The sequence below is a fragment of the Callorhinus ursinus genome, unplaced genomic scaffold, assembly GCF_003265705.2.
Source record: "Callorhinus ursinus isolate GAN/ISIS: 27379988/994484 unplaced genomic scaffold, GSC_fseal_2.0 scaffold23, whole genome shotgun sequence".
NCBI lineage: Eukaryota > Metazoa > Chordata > Mammalia > Carnivora > Otariidae > Callorhinus > Callorhinus ursinus.
In genome coordinates, this window is record NW_027397085.1 from 16714754 (window position 1) to 16734473 (window position 19720).

The 19720-nt window shown below is 40.3% G+C and overlaps 1 protein-coding gene and 1 long non-coding RNA gene across 14 annotated transcripts in view; one reads left to right on the top strand and one right to left on the bottom strand.

Annotated features, from left to right (window-relative positions):
* The window catches only part of LOC141374896 (uncharacterized), a 71263-nt gene extending 56724 nt beyond the window's left edge, over positions 1-14539 (bottom strand). The window contains exon 1 of the long non-coding RNA XR_012382082.1: positions 14225-14539. This is a non-coding gene — a long non-coding RNA (uncharacterized lncRNA). The remainder of the gene's footprint in view (positions 1-14224) is intronic.
* The window catches only part of PDE4D (phosphodiesterase 4D), a 1488864-nt gene that overhangs the window by 1239331 nt on the left and 229813 nt on the right, over positions 1-19720 (top strand). For 11 of the 13 annotated variants that reach the window (XM_073905442.1, XM_073905441.1, XM_073905443.1 and 8 more), the window contains one exon: positions 19004-19195. In XM_073905442.1, coding sequence (XP_073761543.1) covers positions 19004-19195 — 192 coding nt within the window. Of the gene's footprint in view, positions 1-2125; positions 2142-17910; positions 17967-19003; positions 19196-19720 lie in introns of those variants that run through there. The other 2 variants (XM_073905437.1, XM_073905439.1) reach the window with 2 other exon arrangements.

Sequence of the window (19720 nt, forward strand, 5' to 3'; positions counted from 1 at the left end):
AAGACTAAACTGCCCTCCCCGTGGCCCCCTCATCACATGGCTGTGAGGCTTGTCCCCCGTCAGGCAAAAATAAATGACCAGGCACCCTCAAAAAAAAAAAAAAAAAACAATTGATAGTCGGAAAAAAAAAAAAAAAGCAAGTGATAGTCTAAAGACTGTCTCTCCTACGAAGTAAACAGTCCGGCACATAATGAGTACTTTGTGCACGCACTTGAGAAAATGCATTTCAGATTTTATATTACTGAGTTCACGCGCGCACACACACGCACTCAACTTTATGAGGGCAGTTCTATCTCTTCATGCTATAGATGAGGAAACAGAAGCTCAGGCAGATTAAGTAAGTTGTTTAACAATTTTCCGATTAGCAAGTGGCAGATTCAAGACGCAGAGAATTGCTCTGTCGCCCAAGTCTGTTATTTTCCCACTACCCCATGGTGCCTCCTCTCCCCTTTCATTCACTTGATCATTTAATATGCATTTATGGAGCATCTGCTGTCTGCTGATGTCTTGTTAGGCAGTATAGAGCAAGCACAACATTTAAATTCATAGCATCAAGGTTCAAATCTCAGCACCATCATTAACTAGCAAGTCATTCGATTTCTCTGAGTTGCAATTTCATCATCCATAAAATAGGGGGTGACAATAACATGTTTTTCATAGATATCTTATTGTGAGCAAATAAAATAATGGGTGCAAAAGCATTTGGTAAATAGTAAAGCATTACATAAATGCTATTTCTATTATGATGATTAAAGCAAATGGTATGTAGCCTCCCAACCTCAAATAGCTGGCCTGGGGCAGTTGATAAGGGAAGAAAGGTTTCTGAAGCCAGTTGCAATACCCTGAGGTAATACTTTATTGAGGACCTTAATAAGATATCTGGAATTGCAGGAGCAGGAACTGGACACATATTAGATGTCAGGTTAGTACATCTGGAGCTTTGAATAAGAAGCAAGATTTCATGGGTAGAAATGGTGGGAATCGGATGAAACTTCATCATGTGTAAAATGTACTCCAGGTCTGAGAACAGCTTGAGCAAAAGTATCTTTGGAGCGCTGTGAATTGTGTAAGACTGATGAATCACAGAGCTGTACCTCTGAAACAAATAATACATTATATGTTAAAAAAAAAAAAAAAAAAAAAAAAAAAAAAAAAAAAAATAGGAGGAAGGGAAAAAAGAAGGGGGGGGGATCAGAGGGGGAGACGAACCATGAGAGACTATGGACCCTGAGAAACAAACTGAGGGTTCTAGAGGGGAGGGGGTGGGGGGATGGGATAGCCTGGTGACGGGTATTAAGGAGGACACGGACTGAATGGAGCACTGGGTGTTATGCGCAAACAATGAATCATGGAACACTACATCAAAAACTAAGGATGTAACGTATGGTGATTAATATAACATAATAAAATAAAATAAAATAAAAAGTATCTTTGGAGAGACCAGAACTTAGATTTGAAGGAGGTTGGGTCTAGATTTTAGTAATTTAAATATTGTGATAAAGAATTTTATCTTAAAAAAAAAAGGATTTTAATCTTCTTTTGTAGTTTGAGTAACTACAAGAGTAGTTATTCAAGAAAACAACATAATCACATTTTCTCACCGCTTCAACTTATCTTCCCTCTCCTTTCCCTCCCTTCCTCCTTCCCTCCCTCCTTCCCTTCCTCTTTCCCCTTCCTTTCTTTCTTACTTCCATTCAACTACAGTAGTCTCCCCTTTCCATGGGGGAAAATATTCCAAGCCTCGCAGTGGATGCCTGAAACTGAAGATGATATCAAACCCTACGTACACTATTTTTCCCTATACATACAAACCTATGACAAAGTTTATAAATTAGGCACAGTAAGAGACTAACAACAATAATTAATAAAATAGAACAATTATAACAGTATACTGTAATAAGTTATGTGAATATGGGCTCTCTCTCTCTCACAATATCTCATTGCACTCTACTCACCCTTATTCTTTTGTGATGATGTAAAATGATAAAATGCCTAGGTGACAGGATGAAGTGAGGTGAATGACATTGTGACATGGCATTAGGCTACTGTTGACCTTCTGATCATATGTCAAAAAGGGGATCATCTGCTTCCAGACTGTGACCGACCCTGGGTAACTGAAACTACCGATAGGGAAACCATGGGTAAGTGGGGCCAAAGGACATACAAAATCCTGACAGCAGTGTAGAGAAGGGTGTAGAGCAATAGGACATGTGAGCAGGGACACCTCCTAGGAAGCTGGCGTGATATTTTGGGTGAGAACAGCTTTGGATCTGAATGCCTTGCCTCCCAAGTGAGCAGAGTACAGGAACAGGAGTTCAGTGCTGTGCAGTTGAAAACAGGAATGCTAAAGCTGGAAGGGGCCTTGCAGACAAATCTGGTGTTCCTAACTGACAACACATCGAATGGCTTGGGCAGCTTTCTAAAAATAGAGAGTCCTGGGCCCAACCGCAGATCTACTGACTCAGGAGTATGCAAAAGGAGGCCTAAGAATCTGTATTTTTAAAAAGATTTTATTTATTATTATTTATTTAGCATGTGTGCACGCATGTGCATGCAAGCGGAGGGAGGGGTAGAGGGGGAGGGAAAGAGAGAACCTCAAGCAAGCTCTCCACTGAGCGCAGACTTGTTGCTGCGGGGTTCAATCTCAGGACCCTGAGATCAGGACCTGAGCCGAAATCGGGTGAGATGCTCAACGACTGAGCCACCCAGGTGCCCCAGAACCTGTGTTTTTAAAAGTCTTTCTTGAGTAGTATGCAGATCAGTAATCAAGAATGACTGGTAGTCATTCTCTTTACGTTACTTAAAATTACTGAATCCCACAAAAGTCAAGAGCTGTCAAAAGTCAAGTTGCGCCAAAGTCACAACTAGTTGGTAGAGGAGTTAGAACTCAAACTCAGGGCTCTCAATTCCCAGCTCAGTGCTTTGGCCCAGGGTCAGTTCTTACCTTTCTGTTATAAAGAAATAGATTCCTTTTTTTCCCTCAAAACTTCCTTAGATTAAGAAATAGGAACGTCTTTGTTTTACAAAGCTGGTCTGTGATGTATTTAAATAAGTTTAATCACATTGTTGTTTGCTATACCCTCCCCCAAGTTTTATTAAGCATTTACCACACGGGTAAGGCATCACAATGTGGTTAAGATGATTAACAAGGTAACCAAAGTGGAGGACCCTTACTATAGTCCCTCTTAAGATTTTGTCATACTATTATTTAGAGACCTGTAAATACATCCATTCATTTCAGCAAAATGTCACATTCTGCGCAAAGGTTTTGAACATTGTGCTCAAGGCAGTTCGATAATATCTCACAGTGAGTTCTAATAGGGGGACATTAGAATAAGAATTTGTCTTTGTTTCAAGCTTTATGGAATTAAAACTAATCCAATCGTTCAATCTTCCCTGTAAATCTTTAGTGCAAAGATCAGAAGATTTTGGTGTGAATCATAATACAGCCACTTAAATCAGTGAGACTCTGGGCCAACCATTGCCCTCCTTCCTGAGTCTCAATTTCCTCTTTGCAAAGGAGGATAAGAATCCATGCCCCCCCCCCCCAGCCCCGCCGCGGAGTGCCCAGGGTCACTGTGTGAACGCCACTGAACAATGGCTATGAAAGGGCTTTAGAAACACTGTGGGACTAGGCCAGAAGCACAGGAGGGAAAGGCCTTCAGGAGGAATTCCTTTGTTTCCCCCAGGACAGGACATCATAGTCCGGCTCATAATAGAGGCACAGCTGGCGCTCATGGACAAGGCAAGCGCCCTGAGAGATGATTTCCCTGCTGCCTGAAGGACCAGCTACATTAATGGCAAACATGGTATTCAAACTCATAATTACGCTCCAAGTTTAAAGGCATGGGGGAGGAAATCTTTTCCCTTCTACCCTTCTAGGTTTTTTGGCTGACCTAATAATAAGTTGACTTAAGACAAATTAACAGGAGAAAAACAAATTTAATTTTGTCCATAAAGGAGCCTCCCATAGTCATGGGAGGGTCAAAGATAGGCAATTGAGGCTTATATGCCTTCCTGACCTCAGAAGAAGGCTCTAGGAGTTTGGGGCTCCAAAGGGAAGGAAGACAATCCACAGGAAGATGAGAAGAACAAATGTTTGCCCTGCCATGCAGGTGTCTTTCTGATGTAGAAAGCTGTCTTTGGTAATAGCTCTCTTCTTGGTACAGACTCCCAATCTACATTTTTTTTAGGGACTTAAGGGGGAGGTTCAGAGCTCCTCTTGAGTCTGTTAGCCTTAATTGCTAAAATAATCCACATGCCAAAGTGGTACCTTCTGGGGCAACCTGCTCTGAACCCCACCAAAGGACAGCTGTGTACGGAGAAGCCAAGAGCAGAAGAAGCATAGGCATGGTTTGGATTTTTTTCCCCCTCTTGTCAAATTTAATTTCTAGTTCTAAATTTTACAGGAAAAGATAAAGAAGGGTAAAAAAGTCACATTTTAAGGTTTTTTTTTTTTTTAAGTTCTAAAGATAGAAAAAAAGCAAGAAAGTTACCTACATTGAATAAATGCTTATACTCTGATTTGGAATTTGTGGAGTACAGGCATCTCTAGACCTATTTTCAACATGTGGTAAAATTAAATTTTCAAAGTTAGCAAAGTATATAGTACTGTTTGGGTTTTTTTCTTCCAAACTAAGTTAAAAAACTGACATCTATTCTTTTTTTTTAGACCTCTCAGTAGCTTAATATATGAAAACGAATAAAATTTATCTTATAAAATTTATTTTCTATAAAAGTAAATTTCAAATTAAATTATCTATCAGTGGTACTTATTTATCTAGGCAGGCTAGAGATGGAGGTTCTGTTCACATATTTCACTATGGTAGTACAATGTAGTACTAAATATTTTGCAGGCCAGGAATCAAAACATTTACAGTGCCTGTTAAGAAATACTATATTTAAAATTCTGGCATGACCATTTTTAGCCAGTTAGAGAAATCTTTGCTATGTTGAAAGGCTGTTCCATTATTACAGATGGCCCCGTTTATACTGTCCTTAGAGCTCTATGTACCATTTTGGATTCCTCCTTAAAAAGTTGCCTTCCCAGCCCCTCCCTCCAGACATTCTGCCTGTCCCCTCTACCAACGGACTTTTAGGTTGTCTCCTAGAGTTTGCTTTTACAAACACTGCTGCAGTAAATAATTTTGTAAATCCATCGTCCCTTATGCGTGCAAGTATTAGACCACTGTTTTTGTGATAGGACAAATAATACTCTGTAAGTTTTATATTAAGGATTATTATATCCTGCCCTACGGCACACATAGGATAATGACAGAAGTGTAAATAAAAGTTCCAGACAGGGGCGCCTGGGTGGCTCAGTCGGTTAAGTGTCTTGACTCTTGGTTTTCACACAGATGATGATCTCGGGTTATGAGATGGAGCCCCATGTGGGGCTCCAGGCTCTGCACTCAGCAAGCAGTCTGCTTAAGATTGTCTCTTCCTTTCCCTCTGCCGCTCCCCCCACAACCTAGTACGTGCTCACTCTGCTCACTCTCTCTAAAAAAAATGGTATGTCTTTTTTCTTATTAAAAAGAAAAGAGATATAATTGACGTATAACGTTAAATTAGTTTCAGGTGTACAACATAATGATTCTGTATTTACATATACTGCACAGTGATCACCCCAATACGTCTAGTTACCCTCTATCACCACACAAAATTACAAAAAAAGAATTTTCTTGTGATGAGAAAGTTTAAGATTTATTCTTTTGGTAACTTTCAGGTATGCGCTACAATGTTATTGATTATAGTCACCATGCTGTACATTACATTCCCATGATTTATTTATTTTATAACTCTTGACTCCTTTCACTCATTTCACCTATCCCAAAAAGGTGTTAAGTCATTTTTTAAAAAGAGTTTAAATGGGAAATAATCCAAAAATGGGAGCAGCATTACACAGAAAAAATTCAATAAAGGTGAAAAAAGAGGGACAAAATATACACAGTTGAATAAGAGTCCATCCAGAAAATGGGCAAGTTGGCAGAAATGGATGACTGTATCCAAATATGTGGAATATATCATTAAAAGGAATTTTAATGGCTAAAGGAAAATTTAACTTTTTTTCAAAAACATAGTTAATGTCAAAGCAAAGGAGGTAGGCAATAGAATTGCTTTGCCCCTTGAGATGAATTGACAAGAGGTCAAATGTGTTTAGAAAATAGCCATGCATTTCTCTTAGCTATGGACTTGGCGAGTCAATAGGATTTATGAACAGTCTCACCATGAATTTGGTTGTCCTGAGGGTAGAAAGTCCCATTTTAATTTAGAAGCAGAAACTCACTGCAACTACTAGTCCTATGTCTTCTCAGTTAACTTCATTCCTCCCCAACAGTGTCTGGCAATAGTAGATGGTTGATGAATATTTGCAGAATGGAGAGACTCATTTCTGTGACATATTCCGTCACCTTCAGAATGTTTGGGTCATTTGAGTTTGATCTCTAAGGGGACAACAAAATGCTTTCTCATACCAGAAATACATTGAAGCTTAGTGAAGGAAACCAAAAACTGAACTCCACTCCATTATTTAAGAAGCTCTGTAGCCAAAAGAATCCTCAGGTAATTTCCTTTCCTTCCTCTGGAGAAGTACATCTGACTCTCTATTTAGTCTTAAGAGTTCAGAACAGGAAGGGCCTTAGGCATCTGATTCAACCCACAATGTTCCCAGACTGAAGAACCAACTCAGCCCTTATTCCTTGCAAATGAGCTAGACAACAGTAAAGAGTAGTTCTATTCTAGATTTGGGTAAGCTATGAAATATTCCTAGAATTTTTTCCCACAGACTCTGGCCCATACTCCTAGAAATGTACACATTCAGAATGGCATTCTGGTCCAGAATCCCATTCTATTTTTTTTTTTAAAGATTTTATTTATTTATTTGACAGACAGAGAGAGTGAGGGCAGGAACACAAACAGGGCAAGTGGGAGAGGGAGAAGAAAGCTTCCGGCCTAGCAGGGAGCCTGATGCAGGGCCCGATCCTAGAACCCCGGGATCATGACCTGAGCCGAAGGCAGACACTTGAAGAATGAGCCACCCAGGCGCCCCCAGAATCCCACTCTAAATAACGCAAGTCTAGCTGGGTCTGGTACTTCAGAGACCTCATTGACTCAAGTGGAGCATGGCTCCAAATCCTGAGGGAAGCAGATTCCTTTCTTACGGTAACTCTTCCGTGATTCAGAGACACATTCATGCGTCAACCTCATGCTTGAACTGATTCTCTCCAGCTTTTCTGATTGGCATCAAGGCAGAACAGAAACGGATTGGCTTTTGCTCTTTACAGAACAATTACAACTGTGTGTAATGATTATAAACTTACTCTCTAACACTTAAGCACTTGGATGCTAAGAAATGTCTTCATGAGATCATGAAAGTATGTGTAACTAAAGGAGATCAAGGGGGTGGGGGAACCAAACGAAGTGTGAAAAATGGTAGAATCAGAGAGCTAGTGGGTTTCACTTGGGCCTCTGTGGGGAACTTTCTTAGTCCAGAGGTAGATCGAGTGTGAAACGTTAGACAGTTTTCCTTCCAGTACTGCCAATTTAGTTTGGTGCAATGCAGTGTCTTAGATGATACTGTGCTAACACATGAACCCCCCAAATCAAGTGTCGTAAAAAAATAAGCTCGGTTCTCATCAAGTCACTGTCTAGAGTGGGGCTTAGGGGGCAGGGCAGCTTTTCTTGCTCTCATTCAGGTGCCAGGATCTGTGTTTCTTACCATCCTTCACAGCTTCAGCCCTCCTAGCATACTGCTGGCTAGAGAAAGAGCCCGTAGATGAGCCTGTGGGAGGGGTCGTGAGCCAGTCCTGAAAGTGGCATACGATATTTCTGCTCACATTCATGTGGCCAAATCTAATTGCAAAAGAAGCGTGGAAAGGAGGACTTCTTGTATGCCCAGGAACAAGCGGAGAATGGAAAGAACGGAATTTGGTGGACAGCAAGCAGAATTTGCCACATTCACGGTCCTGATGATTGAATTCTATGCTTTTCCAAGATTGTTTTGTCTTTAGTCAGGATTATATACAAAACCATTTCAAGGAAATATAAAAGATATCTTTACTCTTTAAAATCATTGTTGAAGCAGATCCCACAACTTTTTGGCTATCCACCCCAATGTCTTTAAATCTTTGAAGGATAATTTGTAAGCATGTGCAATTCACCCAGAATAAGAGCTCACAAAGGAAAGCTAATTTCAGTGTGCCCGTAATGCAATGAGATGTGTGCTGTTTGGTGTGAGCATTTTATTCTCCGTGATACATTTTTAAAGAATTGCAGAAGAGAGTGCTTGTTTATGGCCATCAGAGGGTAATATTCTTCTAATTGCTTTACCCTGGTAGAATAGAAGAAATGATATCAAATTCAGGCCCCACAGCTCTTGGCAGCCCTTCTCTGTTCTCTTCTATCCCCATCAAAGTAGAAAAAACCCATCTGTTTGGATCATTGAGGTTGGAAACGGAGTAATATCACTTCTCCAAAATAGATTTAATAGTATGGCTGGTAAATTGTTTCCTGACCTGTTTAAGGGAGAGTCCAGACCCAGAGAAAAACATGGTGTATGAGTCTTCATATTCATTAGTGGAAAAAAAATCAGATTTAGGTTATATTTTTAAAGGCAATTCTAGTAGAACTATTATAGTTTTTGTTTTCAGTTATAATCTTGCCTAGACTTAATCTACTTGACTTATAATATTTTAAATGGTATTTTCACAAAGGATTCATAATTTAATAATTCTTATTCATTCAATGAAGCCATTTGGAAATTACTTTTTGATAAGTCTAAATACATGAATAGCCAGGAGTGAGACTAAGAACCCCATTTTAAAAGCCCACCCCTCAAAAAGATAATCATAATTTCTGTGAGACAGGTATGGTTTAAAGAACATCCCTCTTCAAACCTTCAAAGTGATTCTAATATCCTACCTGGTGGACTCACTCCCGACTCCTCCAGGACAGCTGATAATCACTGATCTGGAAGACTATGCATGTGCAAATAGCAAGAAAAATTCTGAAAAACAGGAGTAAGCTTTGAAAATGTGAGCAATAAATACATCAGTAAATAAATAGAAAATAAAGGATGAAGAAAGAAATCACCTCTAGAATAATTCATCTTTTGGGCGCCTGGGTGGCTCAGATGGTTAGGCGTCTGCCTTCGGCTCAGGTCGTGATCCCAGGGTCCTGGGATCGGGTCCCGCATTGGGCTCCCTGCTCCTTGGGAGCCTGCTTCTCCCTCTGCTTCTCTCTCTCTCTCCCTCTCTCTCTCTCTCTGTCTCTCATGAATAAATAAATAAAATCTTTAAAAAAAAATAGAATAATTCATCTTTTATGAAAAAACATGGTACTACATTTCCCATTTCAGTCATTCTGTTGTTTTTCCTGTGCTCTCATGCTCCATCATTGCCTCACGTGCAGATCAACTGGGAAATTAATGCACATCAAGCTCAGAGCCCCTCACTCGCCAGGCCCTTTCCAGGTTCTAGGAGGGAGGGGTATTGGAGCTTCACATAGTAACAGGTTTTGTAAAATTTGTAAAACTAAGATTTTTTTTGGTATGATTTTTCTCAAAGCAGACTCTCAAAACTTTATAACCTTCATGTACCACAAAACCTGGATCCCACCCCTGATTCTGTGACTGACTGGTAGTCAGAAAGATACTCAAAATAACTCATATTAAAATGCCTTTTTTTGGATACCTGGGTGGCTCAATCGGTTAAGCGTCTGCCTTTGGCTCAGGTCATGATCCCTGGGGTCCTGGAATCAAGCCCCACATCAGGCTCTCTGCTCAGTGGGGAGTCTGCTTCTTCCTCTCCTTCTGCCCCTCCCCCCTGCTCATGCTCTCTCTCTCTCTCTCTTTCTCTCATGCACTGTCTCAAATAAATAAATAAAATCTTTAAGAAAAAGTAAAAATAAAAAAATAAAATGCCTTTTAACACCCTAGCTTTCTAAATGCCTTTCCAGATAATTTCTTCAGGAGAACTAATCAATCTCATTAGTTGGTAGGATTCTTTGTTTTGAAAAGTGACTGACTCCTGGCCAAAGTTAAAAATAATAATAAGGTCCATTTGAAGAGAGCCACACAGGTAACCATGGTAAATAATGAGGACATAATGAATAGTGCTGCATCTAAGGATATTAATGCATTCATAATACAGATATTTCTTGAGGAACTACTATGTGCCAGACATTATTTTAGGTGCTGGGGATACATTAATGACCAAAATAGATACAAATCTTTGCCTTTGTAGAGGTTACATTCTAATGGGGAGAATAAGATAAACAAAATAAATAAAGCTTATCCGAGCCTGATAAATGCTGTGGAGAAAAAAAAAAAACAATAATAGAAGGAATTTAGAAAAGGCTAGGAGATTAGAGTAGGAATTTATTTAATTTTTTTCTGGTAACTTAATTTTTTTCCAGCGTCACTGAGATATAATTCACATAAAACATTGTGTAAATTTAAGGTGTACGGTACAATGATTTGATATCTGTTCATCACTTTTTTAATATATAAAATGATTACCAACATAAGGTTAGTTAGCACATTCATTACTTCACATAGTGACAACCTGTTGTGTGTGTGTGGTGAAAGCCTTTAAAATTTACTCTTAGCAATCTTCGAATATTTAATACAGTATTATCATCTATAGTCACTGTGCCGTACATTACGTTCCTGCACTTTCTCATCTTACAACTGGAGGTTTGTAGCTTTTGATCACCTTCATTATTTCCCCTACCTTCCCTCTGCCCCTGGCAACCACTAATCTGTTCTAGCTGTGAGTAGTTTGTTTGTTTTTTTAGAGTCCATGCAATGTGATCATACAGTATTTGACTTTTTCTTTCTGATTTATTTCACTTAACATAGTGCCCTCTGATTTCATCCATGCTGTTGTAAAGGGCAGGATTTCCTCCTTTTTTATAGCTGAATAATATTCCATTGTTTTTTATCCATTCATGGTCGATAGACACTTTGGTTGTTTACATGACTCGGCTATTGTAAATAATGCCACAGTGAACGTGGGGGTGCAGGGATCTCTTCAAAATAGTGATTTCATTTCCTTTGGATCTATACTCAGAAGTGGGAATGCTGGCTCACATATGGTAGTTCCATTTCTAATTTCTTCAGGAACCTCCAAGCTGTTTTCCATCATGGCTACACCAGTTGACATTCCCACCAACAGTGCACCATGGTTCCTCCCACTAGGGGGCTAGAAAAGGCTAGGAGATTAGGGTGACAGTTGTAAATAGAGTAGCCCAGGAATATCTCTTCATGAAGGTGACATTGAGCTGATATCTGGGTAGAGAATATTGGAGGCAGAGGGAACTCCAAGCACAAAGGCCCCGAAGACGGGCTGCTTGGCATGTGTTCAAAGAACTGCCAGGCGGCTAAGAGATTGAGGCAGAGTGAACAAGAGGGAAGGAGGTACAGGATAAGATTAGAGAGGCCTCAGGGACCCAGATCACTCCTAGAAGGCCATGAGCCACTGTGAGGACATAGTAGTTACTATTAATAAAATAGGAAGCCACTGGAGGATGGCGAGCTGGGGTGGCAGGGATGTGATGGTATGTTAGCAGTATCCCTCTGTCTGCAGCACAAAGAATAAGCATGTGTGTGGCGGAAGTAAGGGGCCATTAAAAAACAGTGTTCCACTGAGGGCTTATCCAAGTGGTCTTGGTTGCTCTGAATCACAGAAAAATAAATAAATACAGAAACCCCCTCACCTCCACCTGGTTAACACGACCCTGTTCCTCTTTGGGCTTGTGGTTGCCGAAGCCTAGATGAGGAAGACTGCATTTTGGAAATATCACAGCTTAGAAGTGGTCTTAGAGAACAGCAGGTTGGCAGTGACCCGTTACATGCAACATGAGGAAAGTAAAGCGGAGAAACTTGGCAGAACTGCCTCTGATGCTCAGGTCTTCGCTGCTCTCCCCGTCCCCTCCCTACTCTCCGTGTGAGATCAGCAAATGAAAACGGTGGCAGGGGAAAGGCATGCGTGCTTGCTTGTTTTATTCTCAATCACAGAGAAGCCTGAATGACTTTTTTTTATATAAATTCAGGGCCACTAACAACAATGAAAATAGACACATCCCATTGTCGGCCATGTATCAGGTTAAATCTGTATTTATGACTTGGACTGTTGGTTATTTGTAGAGAATTGCTGCCAGTAGGGGCCTCAGCCCACGCCTGCAGGTTTTGCCGCTGACTCACAACCCCCCTGCTTCCATGTGAGGACCCATTCGAGATCCTTGGTTAAGCAGAATCTCATTTAAGAAGAGATTCCTTTAAAATGATCATTGAAAAATCTGTAAGCCTCAAGTAAAATAATTCTTGGTTTGGACTTTTTTAAAATGTTAGAGCTAACAAACATTTTTTGGAAAACTTGGCCTTTTGCCATCTCATTTGGCAAAAATCTACTGCCCAAATCCAGCTTGTCCCTTCTGGCTTCCAGTCCAGACATTAAACGTATGCTGTCTTTTTCATCTGGAATCTTTTTTATTGTCCTGTGTCACTTGGGAGTGTCATTGACAAGTCACAAACAAAATGATGTGTGTTTCCAGAGATCACTTGATAATTTTACTCGTAAATAAGCGTATACCTTTCACCTTTGTGCCAAGCTTTCGTTTATAAAAAAATCATCTGTGAAAACAAAGGGTGAAATGTTCCTGTTCTTAAATGCTAATCCTCTGTGCAAATGTAAGTATGATGCAAACTAGCAATGCATACCATCATTTAACTGTATAATCCACCAGCGTGGCTAAATATCATGTCCTGCCAGGGTGTCCTATTTAAACTTGAGATGCAGTGTTTGATTGATTGGAAAAGAATGCTTTTTGCTACAGTCTCATTTCTATAGATAATCTGAGCTAAGTAAATATTGAAATGGGGAAATTTCAGAAGCAGGATTGTCTTTACTCCAGAGAAGCTGTTTGACCTGCAGGGAGATCTCGAATGGGAAATACCTCTGGCATTAATTAGAAACAGGTTTCATAGCCTTATGGTATTGATAAAAATGGATAAAATATTTATTATAAAGAGAAAAGATATTTTAAACAGATTATCCAGCTCTGGTTACACTTATATTAAGCTTGCAGATGAACCGACCCCCGCACCCTCCCCCCCAGTTCGATTGGATTCCCTTGTAGAGCCAACAGCATGGGCTGCAGTGTACATAGGAGAGTCGGGCATAGGAAGAAAACAGCAATGTCTTTGTGATTCCACGTCCCCCAAGTACACCCAGTACTGTAGGACTGTTTCTGCTCATTATATTCGCATTATATTCGGTTGGAACCCCACCCAGGTGGTTGGGACCTCCATGCCCTCCATAGTTCCTAGCAGGAAATGGTTCTTTCTTCTCAGTGAGGAGTATCTTGAGAAAAATCAAGCGGCTCCACTCCTCTCCCCAGATGTTATCACACTGGAATCATGACACTGGGTGGAGACCAAACAGCAGCTAAAGCTGGAAGAGCCTTCTGGGTGCAGTGGCTCTTACCTCACTGCTTCCCCAGGTTTGATTCAGGTGGTTTGGTTGCCCCACCCTCCTGGTTTGCTTTCTCTCTCTCTCCGTTTAGGTCCTTCCCAAAGCAGTGTATTCAGGTACAGAGAATGACCTAGAAGGAAAGTCCCCCTCAACGAAAAAGGGCAATAACAATAACAATGACAATAGCTGCTAAATACTGGGAAGGTACTAGCTGCCAGGCAGTGTGCTAAATGCTTTCCAAATGTTTTCTCTTCTAATCCCTTTCGTGGCCCTGGAGCTAGGCCCTGGAATTATCCTTATCAGAGCTGGGGGCTTAGAGAGGTACAGTAACTTACCCAAGAGCATGCAGCCAGAAAGTGGCAGAACCAAGATTTGAAATTTAACCCACCTTTTCTATCTCCCAAGTGAGTGTTTTAACAGGACCATTGGATATCTCCCTATCCGGGGCAGTAAGATCTTTTATTGTCAACACGCCAGTGTCCTTAATACACAGTGACAGAGGCAGCTCTCAGATGCTCCTGGCATTAGGGGAGACTTCCCGGGTTCCCACCAGCATACAGCTTTCAGCAGCTGCTCGTCCTCTCTGGGGTCTTGCCTTGGGAGCTCTTCACAGATGCTTTGATAATGGGACATCTGTTGATAGGGGCTTCCAGCAGCTGCCCTCTGGAGTCCTCTTGTGTCTCACCTCCTCTGGGCTCCACCCTGGAGATGCAAGGTCCTGAGGGTCAGGCTACATGAGATGAGCTGCTTACCCAGTGCAATAGCAGGACTGTGGCTCAGGGGAGAGCCCAAATTATGGCCAAGAAGAGAGGCAAAATGTCTCAGCCAGAAGCATCAGGCCAAAGGATGGGAAATGACTCCAAGCAAATAACCGCCAAGATCAGGAGACCCAAACCGTGGGAGCAGTGGAGGAAGCTGGAGTGAAGGTGGGTCAGGAAGGGTAGCCGGTAGTTCTACCCACACGGCACCGTGTGGAGAGATAGGGAGCCGTTTGGCTGATTGGTCAGTTTGTCTGTTATCTGTATGGTTTTTGTGTAGAATAGGGTCCACAGAAAGGGACGGGCCTGTGGAGGGAATGGTCCTGAGTAGTCCTAGTATTCATGGCCTTTAACAGTTTGACTGCAACAGGTCAGCTGATCATTACTCTTCCCGCCCCGTTGTGGGGGGCCATCCACAGCTGCATCGGTGTTTCTCCACAGATGCCTTCTGGGTGAAAGCCAGCTCCGTTAGAGAATGTATGCATCCTTGAACTGTATTAAGGACAGCAAACATGTAGAATAACAGAGCATCTCACTTAGCTCCATTTGCTAAGACCTTGTGCAGACCCACTGACTGTCCTTATTCCAAATGAACTCCTAAACTCTATAAAGAAATCCATCAGACGGGTTACAGCAAACACTCTTTTACACCTTACTGTTGTATTCAAAACTGGAAAAATAAGAAATGTGGCCAGTTCCAAAATTTGGGGACTTATGAAGGCAGTCTCAGAATTAGACTTGGCATGCCAGATCTATAAGTTAAGGATACTTATATTTGAATGATCCTTTCAAAGGGTTACCATTTGAAGTTCCATCCAGGGAAGGAAGCTAAGAGATGTTCTTGTACTTTTCTAATGGTTAGTAGGTGGATTTGCAATAGAGACAGACACACAGGGATCGTTCACCTGGGCTCTGGAATAAAGACATCTTGAGTTTAAAACCCACTTACAAACTGCATAGCCTCGAACACATTACTTAACGTAGAGCCACTTCTCTGTGACCCAGATTACTCACTTGTCAAGCGGAAAATATAATGCCTACTTCAAAGGGTTATTGTGGAGATTCAATGAGATAATGTATATAAAGCACAGAGCGCAAGGTCTGGCTCCTGGAAAGTATTCCAAAAGTTTTACTGTCATTATCATCAATATGATTACAATGATCACCATCATCATTATTACCCTCCCCAATTCTTCAATTACTTTCCCAAGCTTCTGCTAATCTTTTACTTGGACTCTATCTCTTTGGCTGTGAGTCATGGGAGAATTCGTTATATGAAAGTGTTTGCCAGAGAATGTGCTTAGGAAGTTCACAGCTGGTCTCTTCTGTTCTAATATCTAAGGTTAGGGTTAACCTTCACTGACTTCTTGTTTTATTAATCATGCCTTGACATGGACTGTTTATAAAGTTATGTTTCAAAAATAAGTAGCTTATGTGAACCCGTCTATATTTTCAGCCTAAATCAAGTTAATTTGCTATTCACGGAGAGAAGCAGTACTGCCTTGATTTGTCCCAAACCTGTCTTCTCTGAAGGAAGCTCCTTAGTTCTAATTTTTGAACAAAAGAGCTTCTCAGGGTTTTTTTTGATTTTAAGTAAATGTCAAATAAAACATCAGGGACCGTCTTTCCGATCATTCTCAATCTGTCAACCTAATACTAATATTTACTAGTTAATATAATTTTGCCAACCTTTGGTAATCACTTTCTACAGATTGTGAGGTTTTATTTTGGTGATAATCGTTAAGCGGTTGTTTTCATGAGTTTAAAAAAATAGTTTTGGTCCTTATTTACCGTAGATATTCCTTAGGGTGGTGGTCTCCATCTAGTGGACAAATTTTTATAATACAGCCTACGTAGAAAAATAAAGCCCCTACAATAGCCCGTATCAAGCATTTTCTTGACCTATTAAATAAATTTTTGGTTTTAGTAAGTAGCATTATTGTAAAGATTATTAAATATTTTAAGATACTTAGCACTATTGTTTTCCAAAACTTACAGTGAAATGTTTCTTTAAGAAGTTGCTTAACTTAACTGGAAAAATTGTAATAATAAAAAAAGAATTTACTGATTTGGGGGATTGTATTGGTATTACTCAGTTGAACTGTCACATTCCTGTATCTCTTATATTTCTGCTTGTGCATAGCAGTAAGTATCTTTATTAAAACAGTAAGAGCATCTTGATATTGAAGGGAAATAGACATAAACGTTTTCTTATGTGTTCACATTAGGTCCTTCTCATACTGAAGAGCTGCAATGACTGTGTCCCCAGAGCAGAAATCTCCCCTTTCTCTCTTCCTGTTCAATGGACTTTAGTGTCTTTCAGCTGAATGCCAAATACCTTCAAAAGCCTTCTTAAAATACGACTATTATATGAAAACTTCTCAGAAGTCTGGATTAAACCCAGCTTGGATTAATCTTATCACCTTTATCTTTGTATCTTAGTGTGCTCATAATAGGTGCTTAACAAGTGCTCATTTATTTATTTATTTATTTAAAGATTTTATTTATTTGACAGAGAGAGACACAGTGAGAGAGGGAACACAAGCAGGGGGAGTGGGAGAGGGAGAAGCAGGCCCCCCGTGGAGCAGGAAGCCTGATGCGGGGCTCTATCCCAGGACGCTGAGACCATGACCTGAGCCAAAGGCAGATGCTTAATGACTGAGCCACCCAGGCGCCCCAACAAGTGCTCATTTAATTAAGCATATCCAAGAAGAGCTTGTCTGAGGTCCTGAATAAGTCTCTCCTGATTGGAGATCCTTTCCCCCTCTGACCACCCTCAGGATTGCCCAAAGTCCCACATGCATGAAGTGCCTTGTCCAGGTGAAACAGATGTCCCCTGCTTGCGCGTCACAGTTGCTAACATACATTTATGGTTTACACAATTATTCATTAGAGCTGGAAGAGTTTCAGGAACAGTAGATGATTAAATCCAAAGTTAGCTCAGTAACTTTGGTCAATTAACTTTTCTAGGAACTGGTATCCATGTCTATAAAATGACTGTTCAACTCGAGAACTTCTCATTGTCTTTGGTGACCAAATAAATACATCTATAAAGTGAGGCAACTCTTTAAAAAATTTAAATTGGAAAACTTATTTATGAATGGCCAAATTAGATTATGGGTTTTTCCTTTTTTTTTTTTTTTTTTTTTTACTAGATGGATTCATTTGGAGTCAGTGTTTCTTATTTAGTTATAGACTCATAGGTGATTCATGAAACATCAAACCCTTCACTTCCACATTGGCCTCCAAATCTTGGGGTCATAACACTATTTATTAATAACTCTGATGGAGAAAGTAAAAGAATGTTTTTAAATTAACTAGTTAATAGTTTGGGTAAATGTAATGGGAAAAACATTGATAACAGCTAAACTTGAAATCATTTATTTGTTCGTTCAACTGTTTCTTAAACCACATACTTACTGGGCGGTCTGAGCTATTCCAGCCCTCTCATAAGAGCACATGAGACCTGACGTTAATACTCGTTGATACCTGACTAGAAAAGCTCTTTGTAGAAAGTTTATCTCAATTGTAAGGACCGCGACATTAAGAACGGTGCACTTGTGGTTCTGTCTTTTCCCAACTCTAAAATCTGTAATGCCCAGCACAGTACCTTCTATTTATTCAGTCATCTAATCAAACTGCTTAGTAATGGTTTCTGAGCTGCCATGTGAAGTGCTAAGAACACGCAGAGTCTCTATTCTCAGAGAACTAACAGTCTAGGAATAGAGACCAAGTGGTAAGCATTTTCAGTTTGTTGTAAATACTGCCAATAGGGAGCGGGAAGATGTCCTGGGAGCCCAGAGAAAGGCATTTCGCAAAGGTGTGGGACATCAGGGCAGCCTTTCAGGTAAAGGGTTAAGTCCTCAAGGATAAGTAACAATGAGGCAGGGGATAAGAGGGTTGAGTAGTCAGGGGAGCAGGAGATTAGGTAATGATGGCCTGAGTGAGACAAGGAGGGGGTAGTTCAATGAGTGGAGCATAAAGTGGCTGACGGAAGAAGGTTGCATGTTGAGGTTGGCAAAATGGTTAACTGCAACTGAAAGTGGATAGTTCAGACTCTGTCAGTCTAGCCAAGAAATTCGGACTTTATCCTGAGGACAGGAGAGAACTACTGAAAGGTTTTGACCTGACAAAGATCATGGTCAGGTTTACACTTTAGGAAGACCCTCCACAGGGTACAGAGTGGAAAATGGATTCAAGAGACTAACTTAAAGGGTCTTATAATAATGTAGGTGAGAGTTGATGAAATCCTGAACTTAATATATTGGACTTGCGGGTGGAGGGACATGGATATAGCAGAAATTCGTGTTTGGATGGGTGTAGGCAGGAGGAAGAGAGAGCCCAGGTCTCGGAAAGCGATGATGTTAGGCATATAATGGGAACTTGTTGAATTGAACCCAAATCGTTACAGGATTACTATGTTTTTGTTCTTTCCTAAAGATTTTAGTAGAACTATTCTTAGTAGAATGGTTCCTTAGTAGAATGTACTTAGTAGAACTATTCTTTGCAGAATGATTCCTTTTTAACTCAGGTTTAGAGAGACACATGTCTTGTATCTAGTTGATTAACCAAAGTACCCAAAACTTAAGGAAGACAAGAATATGAAGCTATGTGTCCTTTTTTACTTTTGTGTGTTTTAATATTGTCATTCCTTAAGAGTGGGAATCAGCTGTAAATGTTCCCACTCTGACTTCCTAAACCGAAATCTCCCTTTACTAAAACATCAGCATGCAAGCATTCATAACAATGTTATTCCTTCTCCTTCTTTTACAGTTTTGATGTGGACAATGGCACATCTGCGGGACGGAGTCCCTTGGATCCCATGACCAGCCCAGGATCTGGGCTAATTCTCCAAGCAAACTTTGTCCACAGTCAACGTCGAGAGTCCTTTCTGTATCGATCTGACAGTGATTATGACCTGTCCCCAAAGTCTATGTCTCGGAACTCCTCCATTGCCAGTGATATGTAAGTACAGTGATGAGAAAAGAGAAGAGGGAGCTTCTGTAGAAAATCGGGTACATTTACCTGGTCGGTTGGTGACATAAGAAAACCAATGACATTTGTTCAACTCCATCATTCTCTATGTTCGAAAGAATAGTGAGTAAAATTATACAAGCTGAAGATAAATGGTAGATTTAACTTAAATACCCTGTCACTCTTGAAAAGAAACATTTATTTTCTCGGAGAATACAGTCTGAGAAAAGTGAAAATTAAATATTTAATGGAAACATTTATACTTAAAATATTAGCTTAGATTCATGTAGGACCTGAGTTTTAGCTACCTAGCCACATGAACGTTTCCTAATATTTCAAAATGCTTTAAACTCAAGTTTGAAAACCTTGTGGTAATAGAATGAATAGCAGTGTGAATATATCTCAGTTGATGTACTCTATAGATGTTTGCACTGGTTTGCCATATCATTTGAGAGATCTTGGGAGGGTTTTGCTAAAATTAAACCATTTTTGGAATATTAATCACTAGAGGCAAGC